This window comes from Gorilla gorilla, chromosome 3, assembly GCF_029281585.2.
Source record: "Gorilla gorilla gorilla isolate KB3781 chromosome 3, NHGRI_mGorGor1-v2.1_pri, whole genome shotgun sequence".
Taxonomy (NCBI): domain Eukaryota; kingdom Metazoa; phylum Chordata; class Mammalia; order Primates; family Hominidae; genus Gorilla; species Gorilla gorilla.
The window spans coordinates 47,270,233-47,287,936 of NC_073227.2; the positions used below are offsets into that span (position 1 = coordinate 47,270,233).

The 17,704-nt window shown below is 38.9% G+C and overlaps 1 protein-coding gene across 2 annotated transcripts in view; it reads left to right on the forward strand.

Annotated features, from left to right (window-relative positions):
• Positions 1-17,704, forward strand: part of WDR19 (WD repeat domain 19) — a 103,590-nt gene that overhangs the window by 58,684 nt on the left and 27,202 nt on the right. For both annotated transcript variants that reach the window (XM_019025463.3, XM_055384806.2), the window contains 7 exons: positions 3,305-3,445; positions 3,527-3,609; positions 4,420-4,503; positions 12,153-12,299; positions 12,912-13,036; positions 14,863-14,975; positions 16,490-16,558. In XM_019025463.3, the coding sequence (XP_018881008.3) occupies positions 3,305-3,445; positions 3,527-3,609; positions 4,420-4,503; positions 12,153-12,299; positions 12,912-13,036; positions 14,863-14,975; positions 16,490-16,558 (762 nt within the window). The remainder of the gene's footprint in view (positions 1-3,304; positions 3,446-3,526; positions 3,610-4,419; positions 4,504-12,152; positions 12,300-12,911; positions 13,037-14,862; positions 14,976-16,489; positions 16,559-17,704) is intronic.

Genomic DNA, 17,704 nt, shown 5'->3' on the forward strand with positions numbered 1-17,704 from the left:
AGACTCCATCTCAAAAAAAAAAAAAAAAAAAAAGTTTCAGTAACCATTTTGAAAGTGAATTTCCAATCCGTAAAACTTCATTCTGCTGTTTCTTTCTCATACTGTATCTTTTAAGATGACCCTGGAGAGCATGACCCACTGTGCCACCTCTTTTTCCCATCCCAGAATTCTAGCTTAAAAAGCTAAGATTTATAATAATAATTGCTGTTTTTAAGCTAGGTAATGTCTTGTGAAGCTTGAAAATCTTTTGACTTTCTGTTTTATATATAGCATTTTTATTACAAAAGTCATGCAACCTCATGATAGCTAATTTGAAAAATCATCAAAATATGTTAACATGAAAAGTGAGTCCAGGCCAGCCTGGCCAATGTGGCAAAACCCCATCTCTACTAGAAATACAAAAATTAGCCAGCCGTGATGACGGGTGCCTATAATCCCAGCTACTTGGGAGGCTGAGGTGGGGAGAATCGCTTGAATCCAGAAGGCAGAGGTTGCAGTGAACTGAGATTGTGCCATTGCACCCCAGCCTGGGCAACAGAGTGAGACTATATCTCAAAAAAAAAAAAAAAAAGTGGGTCCGGGGCCAGGCACAGTGGCTCACGCTGGTAACCCCAGCACTTTGGGAGGCTGAGGCTGGTGGATCACTTTAGGTCAGGAGACCAGTCTGGCCAACATGGTTAAACCCTGTCTCTAATAAAAATACAAAATTAGCCAAGTGTGGTGGCACATGCCTGTAATCCCAGCTACTCGGATAGCTGAGGCAGGAGAATCACTTGAATTGGGAAACGGAGGTTGTAGTGAGCTGAGATCACACTGTTGCACTACAGCCTGGGCGACAAGAGGGAAACTCTGTCTCAAAAAAAAAAAAAAAGAAAGAAAAGTGAGTCCAATATTCTCTCCTCCATCCACACCCCGTAATGGTAACTACTGTTAATGATTTTATATATTTTCTTCCAGAAGCTCTTCTACGCATACTTGTAATATGGATTTTTTTTTTTTTACCAAAAATGAAATCATTCATTTCCATTCACTCAGCAAAGATCATTGAGTATTCACTCTGTGCAAAGCAGCATTTTGCTTTCTTCGTGGCCTTTCCAAATCAATACATATGACTCTGTCTTAATGTTTTTATTTTTGAGACAGGGTCTCATTCTGTTGCCCACATTGGGGTGCAGTGGAAGAATCACAGCCCACTGCAGCCTCAAACTCCTGGGCTCAAGTGATCCTCCTGCTCCAGCCTCCCTATTAGCTGGGACTACTGGTACATGCTACCACACCCAGATAATTTTTTATTTTTATTTTTGTAATAAAATTAAAAATTTTTATTTTTATGTTTATTTTTGTCTCAGTTTGTTTCCCAGGCTGGAATGTAATGGCATAATCGTAGTTTACTGAAGCTTCAAACTCCTGACCTCAAGCCATCCTCCCGCCTTAGCCTCCCTAAGCACTGCGATTACAGGCATGAGCCACCATACCCAGCCAGTCTTAATCTTTTAAGAGCTTCTAATATTCCATTGTTTGGATGTACTATAATTTTTTGTATCCACTACCTTACTGAAGTATAGTTGTGGGGTTTTTTCTATCATCAAAAATACTGCAGGCTAGACACAATGGCTCATGCTAGTGATAACCAGTACTTTGGGAGGCCAAGGTGGGAGGAATGCTTGACACTAGGAGTTCAAGACCAGCTGGACAACAAAGCAAGACCCCTATCTCTACAAATTTATTTGTTTATTTTTCTTTTGGAGATAGTCTTTCACTGTGTCGCCCAGGCTGGAGTGCAGTGGTGCAATCCTGGCTCACTGCAACCTTTACCTCTTGGGTTCAAGTGATTCTCGTACCTCTCAGCCTCCTGAATAGCTGGGATTACAGGCATGGGCCACCACGATTGGCTAATTTTTGTATTTTTGGTAGAGACAGGGTTTTGCCATGTTAGCCAGGCTGGTCTTGAACTCCTGGCCTCAAGTGATCCGCCCACCTCAGCCTCCCAAAGTGCTGGGATAATAGGCTTGAGCCACCGCGCCCGGCCCATCTCTACAAATTTAAAAATAAAAAATTAGCTGGGTATGGTAGCATTGCATCACTGCACTCCAGCCTAGGCAATAGAATGAGACCCAGTCTCTTTAAAAAAACAACAACTTTTTAAAATTAAAAAGTAAAAATTAAAAAATTAAATTCATTTTTTAAAATCACTGCAATGAATATTCTACCTAGTACATGTATCTTTAGCTACCTATGATAGTATTTCTGAAGAATATTTTCTTATAAGTCACAAAGTGTACTTTTCATTTTTGACATGGCTAAATTGCTGTTCAAAAGAAATTGTAGTAATTCACACACACTCCATGTATGATAGTGTCCCCTTCATTCTCAGCAAAACTGAATGTTATCAGTTGTTTTATCTCTACCAAATTTATAAGCAAAAAAATATATTTTATTTTATGTGTATTTGATTATTGGTGAAGTTGAGCGTGTTTTTATTTATTTATTGGCCAATTGTATTTTGTTTCCACTTGTATTTTTTAATGAATTGTCTGGTCATGTCCTTTGCTCATTTATCTCTTAGGTTTTTGACATTTTCTTTGTCTGGCTACATCAATTTTAGTTCATTCTTTATTTACACCGTCAAATACAGTAACCACTAGCCACATGTGTCTACTTAAATTATTTAAAGTTAAATAAAATTTAAAATTCAATTCCTCTGTTGCACCAGCCATATTTCAAATGCCCAGTAGCTTCCATATCAGACAGGGCAGATACAGAGCATTTCTGTCATCACAGAAAGTTTTACTAGACATGCTGATTTAGATAAAATATAATCTGACATTACATCTTACTAGTAGAGATTAGTTATTTGATAAGTTTCTTTAGCTGTCTTTGGTACCTTTAATGAATTTAACAATTACTAACGAAGTTTTTATGTTTCATCATGCCTCATAGAGAAATCTTCAATTTGATAAATGGTTTTCTTCTTAATTTTATTCATAGCATTTATGCTATATAGCCAGTATATTACTTTTTATATTAAATTTTATACCAAAAAGACATATGAGGGATAGTAAAAATTTGGTCTTAAGCATAAAGTTGATCTAGGCTTTCGCAGAACAAAATATAATTTTGTAATAGCTGGGTTTTTTTAAAAAAAAAAGTCTCAAGTGTTATTTTAAAATCATGAGGCTTCCCTGAAAAGATAAAAGTAAACCATAACCTTTGGACTCATTTTAGAGTTAAATTCATTGTTCTGTCTTAAACACATCGTGTTAAGCTAGAATCTGATTTGTTAGTGTTTGCCTTGTGATTGCAGGAACATGATGAAGCTTGTCTGGCTGGAGTGGCCCAGATGTCCATAAGAATGGGAGACATACGTCGAGGGGTGAACCAAGCCCTCAAGCATCCCAGCAGGGTCCTTAAAAGAGACTGTGGAGCCATATTGGAGAATATGAAGGTCCTCTTTTCTCTGCATCAATATTCATGTGGTCTTTTATACATAATAACTTAGTATTTTAATAATCCTGTCTTATTTTAGCAATTTTCAGAAGCGGCCCAACTGTATGAAAAAGGTCTCTACTACGATAAAGCAGCATCTGTTTACATCCGCTCTAAGAATTGGTAAGAGCTGCCTGCGGTTTGTTTCTGAACAGGACTGGAAATGAATGTGCCTCTGGGGTCTCCCCACTTGCCTCCTTGCCATGCTTTCTCCCTGTCCATTCTGTTCCCCTATCTAGACCTACCCTTCATCTCTTTTGTTCTCCTTAGATAAGTTCATATTAATAGTTCTTTTTCCAAAGAATAGCACATTCTCCTGGTTTGGTGTGGAGAAATCCTTAATCAGATAAATTAGTAGGAAAAAACAAAAACCCCGTTGTCCTAAAAGAGTTAATGGACTAACCATTTTCCTAACTTTAGGGGTGGGAGTGGAGTGGGTGTTAGGAGTAAAAGCAATTAAATCAGCTTTTACCTATAGGAGCCAAGATTTTCTTTTTTTTTTTCTTTTTTTTTTTTTGAGACAGAAGCTCTCTCTGTTGCTCAGGCTGAAGTGCAGTTGGCATGATCTCAGCTCACTGCAACCTCCACCTCCTGGGTTCTAGCAATTCTCCTGCCTCAGCCTCCTGAGTAGCTGGGATTACAGGCGTGCTGCCACAATGCCTGGCTAATTTTTGTATTTTTTTTTTTTTCTAGTAGAGGTGGGGTTTCACCATGTTGGCCAGGCTGGTCTTGAACTCCTGACCTCAGGTGATCTGCCCGCCTCAGCCTTCCAAAGTGCTGGGATTACAGGCCACTGCACCCCGCCAGGAGCCAAGATTTTTGAAAGATAGTAATAACTGGTTTTTGAATCCTAAAACCTAACATTTGGTTATAGCAGGCTACTTTTGGAGTGAACACAGTACTCATACTGTTCTCCTGGACCTACCTTTCCAGGGCAAAAGTTGGTGATCTTCTGCCCCACGTTTCTTCTCCTAAGATCCATTTGCAGTATGCCAAAGCCAAGGAAGCAGATGGAAGGTTTGTACACTTTCTCAAATTTATACCAATTTAAAGTAATGTAAGCTTTACAAATTAACCATTGATATTTGCAACCTTGTAAGAAAGGCAAACCAGAGAAAGACAGAAAACACCTTTAATTACCGCTTGTTGGCCTGAAGTGCCAGACTATTAAAATCCTCCTGTACCTCATATACTTCAAGTGTTTCCTTTACATACTCAAATATAGACTATTATCTCTTTTTATTTGAGGGTTTTATAATGGAAGTTGAAATTTCGATATGGCATGAAAATAAAGTGATTGTTATTTTATTAAGAAGGATTATTATTTTATAAATCACAGATGCAGGGGAAAAGAAAAGTGAAGAAACACGAATTCCACACATACAGCTGCTTGCTTAAGCCACATATGGCTGCTTGTTTAAGCCTGCTTAAGCTGCTTAACTATCCATTGCTATATTTTAACCGTATTTAAAAATGTATAACTCTATTGTAATACAGTTAAAATATAGCAATGGATAGTTAATATCCTAAACATACAAAGATCTCCCACTACTTAATACAAGAAACTCAAAGACACTAATAGGAAAATGGGCTAAAGACAAGAACACAAGCGCCAGAGGAGGAAACACAATTATGAAATTGTATTTGATGTAAACATGAAAAGGTCCTACCTCACTAATAGTAATTAAATTAAGGCAACTTGTCATATTTGGAAATATTTATTTTAAACTAATAACCATGTTGTCAAAATGTGCTTATATTACACAACTGATAGAAATGTATCTTTTGGGCTGGGCGTGGTGGCTCACACCTGCAATCCCTGCACTTTGGGAGGCCAAGGCAAGAGGATCACTTGAGGCCAGGAGTTTGAGGACAGCCTGGGCAACATAGAGCCTGTCTCTATAACAAGTTTAAAAATAAAAAATTTGGGGGGTGGAGCCAAGATGGCCGAATAGGAACAGCTCCAGTCTACAGCTCCCAGCGTGAGCGACGCAGAAGACAGGTGATTTCTGCATTTCCAACTGAGGTACTGGGTTCATCTCACTGGGGAGTGCTGGACAGTGGGTGCAGCGCATTGTGCATAAGCCGAAGCAGTGCAAGGCATCGCCTCACCCGGGAAGCACAAGGGGTCAGGGAATTCCCTTTCCTAGTCAAAGAAAGGGGTGACAGACGGCACCTGGAAAATTGGGTCACTCCCACCCTAATACTGTGCTTTTCCAATGGGCTTATCAAACGGCACACCAGGAGATTATATCCTGCACCTGACTCGGAGGGTCCTACACCCACGGAGCCTCACTCATTGCTAGCACAGCAGTCTGAGATCAAACTGCAAGGCAGCAGAAAGGCTGGTAGACGGGCGCCCGCCATTGCTCAGGCTTGAGTAGGTAAACAAAGCGGCTGGGAAGCTCCAACTGGGTGGAGCCCACCACAGCTCAAGGAGGCCTGCCTGCCTCTGTAGGCCCCACCTCTGGGGGCAGGGCACAGACAAACAAAAGACAGCAATAACCTCTGCAGATTTAAATGTCCCTGTCTGACAGCTTTGAAGAGAGTAGTGGTTCTCCCAGCACGCAGCTTGAGATCTGAGAATGGGCAGACTGCCTCCTCAAGTGGGTCCCTGACCCCTGAGTAGCCTAACTGGGAGGCACCCCCCAGTAGGGGCGGACTGACACCTCACACGGGGCTGGGTACTCCTCTGAGACAAAACTTCCAGAGGAACAATCAGGCAGCAGCATTTGCAGTTCACCAATATCCACTGTTCTGCAGCCACCACTGCTGATACCCAGGCAAACAGGGTCTGGAGTGGACCTCCAGTAAACTCCAACAGACCTGCAGCTGAGGGTCCTGACTGTTAGAAGGAAAACTAACAAACAGAAAGGACATCCACACCAAAAATCCATCTGTAAGTCACCATCATCAAAGACCAAAGGTGGATAAAACCACAAAGATGGGGAAAAAACAGAGCAGAAAAACCGGAAACTCTAAAAATCAGAGCTCCTCTCCTCCTCCAAAGGAATGCAGCTCCTCACCAGCAACTGAACAAAGCTGGACAGAGAATGACTTTGACGAGTTGAGAGAGGAAGGCTTCAGAAGATCAAACTACTCCGAGCTAAAGGAGGAAGTTCGAACCAATGGCAAAGAAGTTAAAAACTTTGAAAAAAAATTAGATGAATGGATAACTAGAATAACCAATGCAGAGAAGTCCTTAAAGGACCTGATGGAGTGAAAACCATGGCACAAGAATTACGCGATGAATCCACAAGCCTCAGTAACTGATGTGATCAACTGGAAGAAAGGGTATCAGCGATGGAAGACGAAATGAATGGAATGAAGCGTGAAGAGAAGTTTAGAGAAAAAAGAATAAAAAGAAACGAACAAAGCCTCCAAGAAATATGGGACTATGTGAAAAGACCAAATCTACGTCTAATTGGTATATCTGAAAGTGACGGGGAGAATGGAACCAAGTTGGAAAACACTCTGCAGGATATTATCCAGGAGAACTTCCCCAATCTAGCAAGGCAGGCCAACATTCAAATTCAGGAAATATGGAGAATGCCACAAAGATACTCCTCGAGAAGAGCAACTCCAAGACACATAATTGTCAGATTCACCAGTTGAAATGAAGGAAAAAATGTTAAGGGCAGCCAGAGAGAAAGGTTGGGTTACCCACAAAGGGAAGCCCTTCAGACTAACAGCTGATCTCTTGGCAGGAACTCTACAAGCCAGAAGAGAGTGGGGGCCAATATTCAACATTCTTAAAGAAAAGAATTTTCAACCCAGAATTTCATATCCAGCCAAACTAAGCTTCATAAGTGAAGGAGAAATAAAATACTTTACAGACAAGCAAATGCTGAGAGATTTTGTCACCACCAGGCCTGCCCTACAAGAGCTCCTCAAGGAAGCACTAAACATGGAAAGGAAGAACCGGTACCAGCCACTGCAAAAACATGCCAAATTGTAAAGACCATCAAGGCTAGGAAGAAACTGCATCAACTAATGAGCAAAATAACCAGCTAACATCATAATGACAGGATCAAATTCACACATAACAATACTAATCTTAAATATAAATGGGCTAAATGCTCCAATTAAAAGGCACAGACTGGCAAATTGGATAAAGAGTCAAGACCCATCAGTGTGCTGTATTCAGGAAACCCATGTCACATGCAGAGACACACATAGGCTCAAAATAAAGGGTTGGAGGAAGATCTACGAAGAAAATGGAAAACAAAAAGCAGGGGTTGCAATCCTAGTCTCGGATAAAACAGACTTCAAACCAACAAAGATCAAAAGAGACAAGGCCATTACATAATGGTAAAGGGATCAATTCAACAAGAAGAACTAACTATCCTAAATATATATGCAGCCAATACAGGAGCACCCAGATTCATAAAGCAAGTCCTTAGTGACCTACAAAGAGACTTAGACTCCCACACAATAATAATGGGAGACTTTAACACCCCACTGTCAACATTAGACAGATCAACGAGACAGAAAGTTAACAAGGATATCCAGGAATTGAACTCAGCTCTGCACCAAGCAGACCTAATAGACATCTACAGAACTCTGCACCCCAAATCAACAGAATATACGTTCTTTTCAGCACCTATTCCAAAATTGACCACATAGTTGGAAGTAAAGCACTCCTCAGCAAATGTAAAAGAACAGAAATTATAACAAACTGTCTCTCAGACCACAGTGCAATCAAACTAGAACTCAGGATTAAGAAACTCACTCAAAACCATTCAACTACATGGAAACTGAACAACCTGCTCCTGAATGACTACTGGGTACATAACGAAATGAAGGCAGAAATAAAGATGTTCTTTGAAACCAACGAGAACAAAGACACAACATACCAGAATCTCTGGGACACATTCAAAGCAGTGTGTAGAGGGAAATTTATAGCACTAAACGCCCACAAGAGAAAGCAGGAAAGATCTAAAATTGACACCCTAACATCACAATTAAAAGAACTAGAGAAGCAAGAGCAAACACATTCAAAAGCTAGCAGAAGGCAAGAAATAACTAAGATCAGAGCAGAACTGAAGGAGATAGAGACACAAAAAACCCTTCAAAAAATCAATGAATCCAGGAGCTCGTTTTTTGAAAGGATCAACAAAATTGATAGACCACTAGCAAGGCTAATAAAGAACAAAAGAGAGAAGAATCAAATAGATGCAATAAAAAATGACAAAGGGGATATCACCACCGATCCCACAGAAATACAAACTACCATCAGAGAATACTATAAACACCTTTACACAAATAAACTAGAAAATCTAGAAGAAATGGATAAATTCCTCGACACATACACTCCCCCAAGACTAAATCAGGAAGAAGTTGAATCTCTGAATAGACCAATAACAGGCTCTGAAATTGGGGCAATAATTAATAGCTTACCAACCAAAAAAAGTCCAGGACCAGATGGATTCACAGCCGAATTCTACCAGAGGTACAAGGAGGAGCTGGTACCATTCCTTCTGAAACTATTCCAATCAATAGAAAAAGAGGGAATCCTCCCTAACTCATTTTATGAGGCCAGCATCATCCTGATACCAAAGCCTGGCAGAGACACAACAAAAATAGAATTTTAGACCAATATCCTTGATGAACATTGATGCAAAAATCCTCAATAAAATACTGGCAAACCAAATCCAGCAACACATCAAAAAGCTTATCCACCATGATCAAGTGGGCTTCATCCCTGGGATGCAAGGCTGGTTCAACATACGAAAATCAATAAATGTAATCCAGCATACAAACAGAACCAAAGACAAAAACCACATGACTATCTCAACAGATGCAGAAAAGGCCTTTGACGAAATTCAACAACGCTTCATGCTAAAAACTCTCAATAATTTAGGTATTGATGAGACGTATCTCAAAATAATAAGAGCTATCTATGACAAACCCACAGCCAATATCATACTGAATGGACAAAAACTGGAAGCATTCACTTTGAAAACTGGCAAAAGACAGGGATGCCCTCTCTCACCACTCCTATTCAACATAGTGTTGGAAGTTCTGGCCAGGGCAATTAGGCAGGAGAAGGAAATAAAGGGCATTCAATTAGGAAAAGAGGAAGTCAAATTGTCCCTGTTTGCAGATCACGATTGTATGTCTAGAAAACCCCATCGTCTCAGCCCGAAATCTCCTTAAGCTGATAAGCAACTTGAGCAAAGTCTCAGGATACAAAATCAATGTATAAAAATCACAAGCGTTCTTATACACCAATAACAGACAAACAGAGAGCCAAATCATGAGTGAACTCCCATTCACAATTGCTTCAAAGAGAATAAAATACCTAGGAATGCAACTTACAAGGGATGTGAAGGACCTCTTCAAGGAGAACTACAAACCACTGCTCAATGAAATAAAAGAGAATACAAAGAAATGAAAGAACATTCCATGCTCATGGGTAGGAAGAATCAATATCATGAAAATGGCCATACTGCCCAAGGTAATTTATAGATTCAATGCCATCCCCATCAAGCTACCAATGACTTTCTTCACAGACTTGGAAAAAACTACCTTAAAGTTCATATGGAACCAAAAAAGAGCCCACATCGCCAAGTCAATCCTAAGCCAAAAGAACGAAGCTGGAGGCATCACACTACCTGACTTCAAACTATACTACAAGGCTACAGTAACCAAAACAGCATGGTACTGGTACCAAAACAGAGATATAGATCAATGGAACAGAACAGAGCCCTCAGAAATAATGCTGCATATCTACAACTATCTGATCTTTGACAAACCTGACAAAAACAAGCAATGGGGAAAGGATTCCCTATTTAATAAATGGTGCTGGGAAAACTGGCTAGCCATATGGAGAAAGCTGAAACTGGATCCCTTCCTTACACCTTATACAAAAATTAATTCAAGATGAATTAGACTTACATGTTAGACCTAAAACCATAAAAGCCCTAGAAGAAAACCTAGGCAATACCATTCAGGACACAGGCATGGGCAAGGACTTCATGTCTAAAACACCAAAAGCAATGGCAACAAAAGCCAAAATTGACAAATGGGATCTAATTAAACTAAAGAGCTTCTGCACAGCAAAAGAAACCAACATCAGAGTGAACAGGCAACCTACAGAATGGGAGAAAATTTTTGCAACCTACTCATCTGACAAAGGGCTAATATCCAGAATCTACAATGAACTCAAACAAATTTACAAGAAAAAAACAACCCCATCAAAAAGTGGGTGAAGGATATAAACAGACCCTTCTCAAAAGAAGACATTTATACAGCCAAAAAACACATGAAAAAATGCTCATCATCACTGGCCATCAGAGAAATGCAAATCAAAACCACAATGAGATACCATCTCACACCAGTTAGAATGGCGATCATTAAAAAGTCAGGAAACAACAGATGCTGGAGAGGATGTGGAGAAATAGGAACACTTTTACACTGTTGGTAGGACTGTAAACTAGTTCAATCATTGTGGAAGTTGGTGTGGTGATTCCTCAGGGATCTAGAACTAGAAATACCATTTGACCTAGCCATCCCATTACTGGGTATATACCCAAAGGATTATAAATCATGCTGCTATGAAGACACATGCACACGTATGTTTATTGTGGCACTATTCACAATAGCAAAGACTTAGAACCAACCCAAATGTCCAACAGTGATAGACTGGATTAAGAAAATGTGGCACATATACACCATGGAATACTCTGCAGCCATAAAAAATGATGAGTTCATGTCCTTTGTAGGGACATGGATGAAGCTGGAAACCATCATTCTCAGCAAACTATTGCAAGGACAAAAAACCAAACACCTCATGTTCTCACTCATAGGTTGGAATTGAACAATGAGAACACATGGACACAGGAAGGGGAACATCACACACCAGGGCCTGTTGTGGGGTGGGGGGAGGGGGGAGGGATAGCATTAGGTGATATACCTAATGCTAAATGACGAGTTAATGGGTGCAGCACACCAACATGGCACATGTATACATAGGTAACAAACCTGCACGTTGTGCACATGTACCCTAAAACTTAAAGTATAATAATAAAAAATAATAAAAAAAATACAAAAACAAAAATTTTTTTAAAGAAGTGTAACTTTCTATAGCCTCTGGAAATTAACTTAGAAATATCTATTAAGGAACTTTTAAAGGAGATTTAATACCCTTCACTTTTAGAAAAGTAACCTTAGGAAATAGAGATATACACTGAATGTCTTGTTGAAATGGAGCTGAGAGCTGGTCAGGAACTGAAGAGGGGTCCTGAGCTCTATCTAGAGGTCAACACTAAAGTTTGAGCTTTGTGACTGAGGCTATATAAAGGTTTTATATATCAACATTAAGCTGTATCTATAATTGTGAAAAAAATCTACATTTTTTATATTACTATTATAATCTTCCTACTTAAAAGGAAAAAAAACAGTAAAATGTTTAAAAATATATAGCTTTGATTCAGATGGGAAAATACAATTTAATATTGATATTTTACTGTTCATTTATCAAATTCCTAAACAGAACATTTTAGTGGGATGGTTCCTGGTATTTTTCTGATAAAGGAAAAAGAAGTTCAGGAAAAATAAGCAGTCACCATCAATAAAATTTAAAAGTGTCCTAAACATTTATCAACATTTTCTCCCCAAATTGACAGTGTTAAAAAAAGTTTATCTGAGCTATTTTTTTACAGATACAAAGAAGCTGTTGTGGCTTACGAAAATGCAAAACAATGGCAAAGTGTAATCCGCATCTATCTGGATCACCTCAATAATCCTGAAAAAGCTGTCAATATTGTTAGAGAGACCCAGTCTCTGGATGGAGCCAAAATGGTAGCCAGGTAACATAATACATTAATATTTTTGGACTTTCAAAAACTAACCATGAAAGTAAGCCTCTGCCTTCTATCATCAAATATATTAATTCAAAAGGAATATTTAGTCTTTATTTTTTTATCAGGTCTAAGCGTTTAAATTCAAAGGCTGTCGTGGTCAGCAGACGAGAGTGTGTCTTTCAAGTGTAAGCATATAATATAGAACTACACGCTGGGTGTGGTGGCTCACACCTGTAATCCCAGCACTTTGGGAGGCTGAGGCAGGTGGATCACCTGAGGTCAGGAGTTTGAGACCAGCCTGGCCAACATGGTGAAACCCCATCTCTACTGAAAATACAAAAGATTAGCTGGGTGTGGTGGTGCATGCCTGTAGTTCCAGCTACTTGGGGAGGCTGAGGCAGGAAAGTCGCTTGAACCCAGGAGGCGGAGGCTGCAGTGAGCCGAGATTGCACCATTGCACTCCAGCCTGGGTGACAGAGTGGGACTCCATCTCAAAAAAAAAAAAAAGAACTGCAATTTATCTAAAAATTTTGATTTTTAAATGGTTTCTCCTGGTTGAAAAATTTTGTAAATCACAAATTTATATTGAGTCTAGCTAATTAAAGTACTTTGCTTTAGGTTTTTTCTACAGCTTGGTGACTATGGGTCTGCCATCCAGTTTCTTGTCATGTCCAAATGCAACAATGAAGCTTTCACACTGGCTCAGCAACACAACAAAATGGAAATCTATGCAGATATTATTGGTAAATATCATTTTTTCCCTGGTTCTCTTCAAGATGTTTATCATAAAAACACTCTGTCTCTTATGATCTAATTATCAGATTGGTATACATACAAGAATGCGCCTGGTGTAAATGTTTACCATTTATACATAGACACACATGTATCTATGTTATGTGTTGGATTTGAAGATCCCTGCTACTTCAAGGTGAGATGATATTATTAAAAAGGACTATTTTCAAAAATTAAGGGTTTTTCTGTGTGAATTCCAAGAGAGGCTAGATTTCCCAAATCCTGCTATTTTTATCAGCCAGTAGTAAATCAAAGATTTCAAAATGAAGGTGATAGGAAATGCAAGATGATTTTTGAAAATGTAAATATTTTCATTAAAAAATTGAGTTACAGATTAAGAAAAATGCTTACTTTGATGAAGAGTGATATATACAAGATGTGTTTTTCAAAGATTTGGACAGTCCAAAGGATAATTTGATATTCTGAGAATGCCTGCTTAGAGGTTTTCTTCTCATGTTTGCAATTATTTTTAGAAACTACTGAAATAATTTTCAATTTTCATTTCATGGACCATACATAATGTTATTTGTGTTTTGTTTTCTTTTGTTTTTTTATTGTGCTAAAATATATATAATATAAAATTTCCATTTAAAAGTGTACAATTTGGTACATTCATTCACGTTGTTATGCGGCCATCACCACTGTCCATCTCTAGAACTTTTTCATCATCCCAGACTGTCTCTGTACCCGTTAAATAATAATTCCCCATTGCCCTCTTTCCCCCAGACCCTGGTAACCATGATTTTACTTTCTGTATCTGTGAATTTGACTATTCATGGTACCTCGTATAAGTGGAATCATAAAATATTTGTTCTTTTTGTGTTATTCTGTTTTTTAAAATCCACGAAATGACCATAAGAATTGATGTTAGGATTCACAAGAAAATATTTATTTCAGTCTTCAAGGAAACAAATTAATTAGGTAAAAGCTTCTTGGGATGCTTTGGCTTCCCAAATGGCTTCTTGCGAAGTCATTAAGATAATTAGAGAAAATAGAGTTAAAAAAAAGAAAACGAGTACAGATAGGCAACTTTAGAATTGCCAATGTTTAACTTGACAGATGACATTTCTGTCCTAACATTACTACCACCATTTCACTAAAGCAGTTTTTCTAAGTTCGTAAGAATATGGTTTGTCTTATATAAGATGTGTATATTGGGGGGGCGGGGGGTGTGGGCCTCCTCCCACCTTCAGAACACACACATACTTTTCCCCACTTTGCTTTATGACTTTCTCTTATAAACTCCCTCTTCCTCCAGCTGGAGGCGCAGCATGGTTGTTATACTTTAGTATTCTATTGGGCCCCAACTCCCATGGGTAAATGTAAACAATGAGTTGGAATTCCAGTAGCTTTTGGGGTCCTTCTTCCTCTATGCTTAATATATTTAAGCCCCAAGCCAAAGGAAAGACAGTCATATCTTTAACCAGCATCTACTGGCTACTTGAATGTCATCTTCCCTACTTGTCTGACAAATACACAGACTATTGTTTAAACCAGGGATTGCTGAGAGGGATGCATTCCATTTGTATTACTAACAAAAACCTTATAATTTCCTCTCCTGGTTCACATTTAGAGTTAAAAAAAGAAGATGGAACAGAATTAATATTTGGAGTAATTGTGATAAGTACGTTTTGTGATGAAAACAGATATTAATAATTACATTGATGTTTGCTGTTAAGAGTTTTTAATCACCTATTTTTAGATTTTATTTTCAGGTTAGCAATAAAAGGTAAACAAATTTTGCTCAGATATTTTACTCAGTAAACTTCTGTTATAGGTTCTGAAGACACTACTAATGAAGACTATCAAAGCATTGCCTTATACTTTGAAGGAGAAAAGAGATATCTTCAGGCTGGAAAATTCTTCTTGCTGTGTGGCCAATATTCACGAGTTAGTATTTGCCAAGAAAATATACACTGACTCCGCAGGAATAATTGTAGGAAATATATGTAAATGCCAGGAATAATTGTAGGAAATATACGTAAATGCCAGTAACTCCCACTCAGATTTGAAATCTCAGAGCTAACTCTGAAATCTTCCTCTCCCTCCCACACCCAGTCACAACCTTCCTTCGTAATACCTCTCACATCTGTCACTTTCATTCTAACTACTGTCAGCTCAATCCAGGCCCAGATGACCTTGCTTCTGATTATTGCAGTAGTTTCTTATTTTTCCTGTTTTTAGTTTGTCCGCCTTTAGAGTTTGTCATCCTTCACTTTGTTCCCCAAATAATAGTTGCTTTCACTGTTACAGAGCCCCTTGGCCTAAGGCAGGGGTTACAGTGTCCAAAGAAGGGACATCATAAGTGAAGCTATGGGGTAAAGCTGCGCTTTGTTCATGTGACAGGGTAGGGACTACTGAATGGCACATGTCTTAAGAAGCCAGCTGTTTCTCACCTCCATAAAGTTGTTGTCATTTAGGAATCCAGGCCCTGTAGTGCCAGATCATATGATTTTTTCAAGAGAAACGGAAGCTTGGGGCTGCCAGTTTTGAAATATGTGCCCCAATATTTATAGAATACCTCACTGGCCAAAAAAAACATGTCTGTGTGTGAATTCAGCCTACAGGCCACCACCAACTTGTTGTTGCTGGCCTCTTAGATAAAGTCCAAACTCCTTAGCTGGCACTTAAGAGAAATTTCCATAGTTTGACCAACCAGCCAGAACTCCCTAATCTGGCACCCAGCTGTTTCCATGGAAGAGTCCCACACTCCTCCTTCATCCATCCTGTTCTCCATCTGGGTTCCTCTCTGCTCTCTACACCACCTACCACAAACCTATTTGTCCTTCAAGTGACACCTTCAGGATCATCTCCATGCAAAACCATCTTTTCTTCCTCAGAGCACCTATTAAAAAAAAAACACTAACAATCCAGTCCATTTGTCTTTTTATAGTTGTAAATTTCTTCCTAAGTGTGGTGTTACGGTGTTCAGGAATTAGACAATTATAACTTAAAATAATCGGTCTCATATTATCATCATATCACACAGATCTTCTTAGCAAGATTGTACATAACACAGAAAATAGGGGCCGTGCCATACCATTCCTTGTATTCTCCACGGGATCTAGCGAAGTCCCACACACATAGTAGCAGGTTGTCAGTAACTATTTGTTGAAAGAATAAATGAATGAAAATAATTAAATCTTCCTACTGAAAAGGGCACATTTTGCCTTTTCATTTCATCAGGACTAGATTCTTCAGAGGGTTAACTGGGTTCTTCCATTTTTTAAACTATATCCAGCTTTTAAGGACATATTTAAGATCCAACACCATGCAAGCCCCTGGTTGAGATGAAGATACTTTCACAGACTGTAATTACTTTGTGTAAAAGCTGTGTGAAAGCTTTGTTTTCCCTAATGTGAAAACATTCTGAAAATTTTTAATTGCTGTAATTCTCTTTTCAGGCACTTAAACACTTCCTGAAATGCCCAAGCTCGGAAGATAATGTGGCAATAGAAATGGCAATTGAAACTGTAAGTACGCTTTCAATGAAACTTTCAAGAATGCCAATTTTTTAAAAAACTTCTTGAAAAAAATTTTAAATATATGCAGAAGTAGACCAAACAGTATTACAAACCCCTACATACCTATCGTGTAACTTCAACAGCTGTCAATACATAGACAGCCTCATTTTTTTCATACCCTCACCCTCTTTCCCTGGTTTTTTTTTTAAGTAAATTGCAGTCACCATATCATTTCACTTGTGGATACAATATCAGTGTCTAAAAGATAAGAACCTTTGGATTTTCTTTTAGGTGTAACTTGCATACAGTAAAGTTCACAAATCCTAAGTGTACAACTCGATTAGTTTTTTCCTCTATGCATACCTGTGTACCCCCCACCCAGATCAAGATATAGAACATTTCCAGCTCCCGAAAGTCTCCACATGTCACCCCCCAGTCAATATCCCCCACCAAAGGTAACCACAATTCTGACTTATATTCTTATAGATTCGTTTTGCCTGTGTATAAACTTCATAGAAACAGAATCACACATGTCTCCTCTTATGTCCAGTTTCAGTCAGCATTATGTATGCAAATGTGTCCATTTGTGTTATTGCACATAGCAGTAAGTCATTCTTTTTTTTTTGAGACAGAGTTTCGCTCTTTTGCCCAGGCTGGAGTGCAGTGGTGCAATCTCGGCTCACTGCAACTTCCGCCTTCCAGTTTCAAGCGATTCTTCTGTCTCAGCCTCCCAAGTAGCTGGGATTACCGGTGCCTGCCACCTTGCCCAGCTAATTTTTGTATTTTTAGTAGAGATGGGGTTTCACCATGTTGGCCAGGCTGGTCTCGAATTCCTGACCTCGTGATCTGCCCACGTCAGCCTCCCAAAGTGCTGGGATTACAGGTGTGAGCCACTGCGCCCAGCCCAGCAATAGGTCATTCTTCTTCATTGCTGTGTAGTATTCCACTATATGACTGTACTACAATTTATTTACCCCTTACTCTGTTAATGGACTTTTGAGTTGTCTCCAGTTTGGGCATATTATGAATAAAGCTGCCCTAAAGCTGTTCATGTCTTTTGGTGAACAAAAACCCTCAGTTTTATTGGGTATATATCCAGGAGTAGAATTATTAGGTCATAGTATTCTAAATACAGGTCTTTTTGTCAGATATATG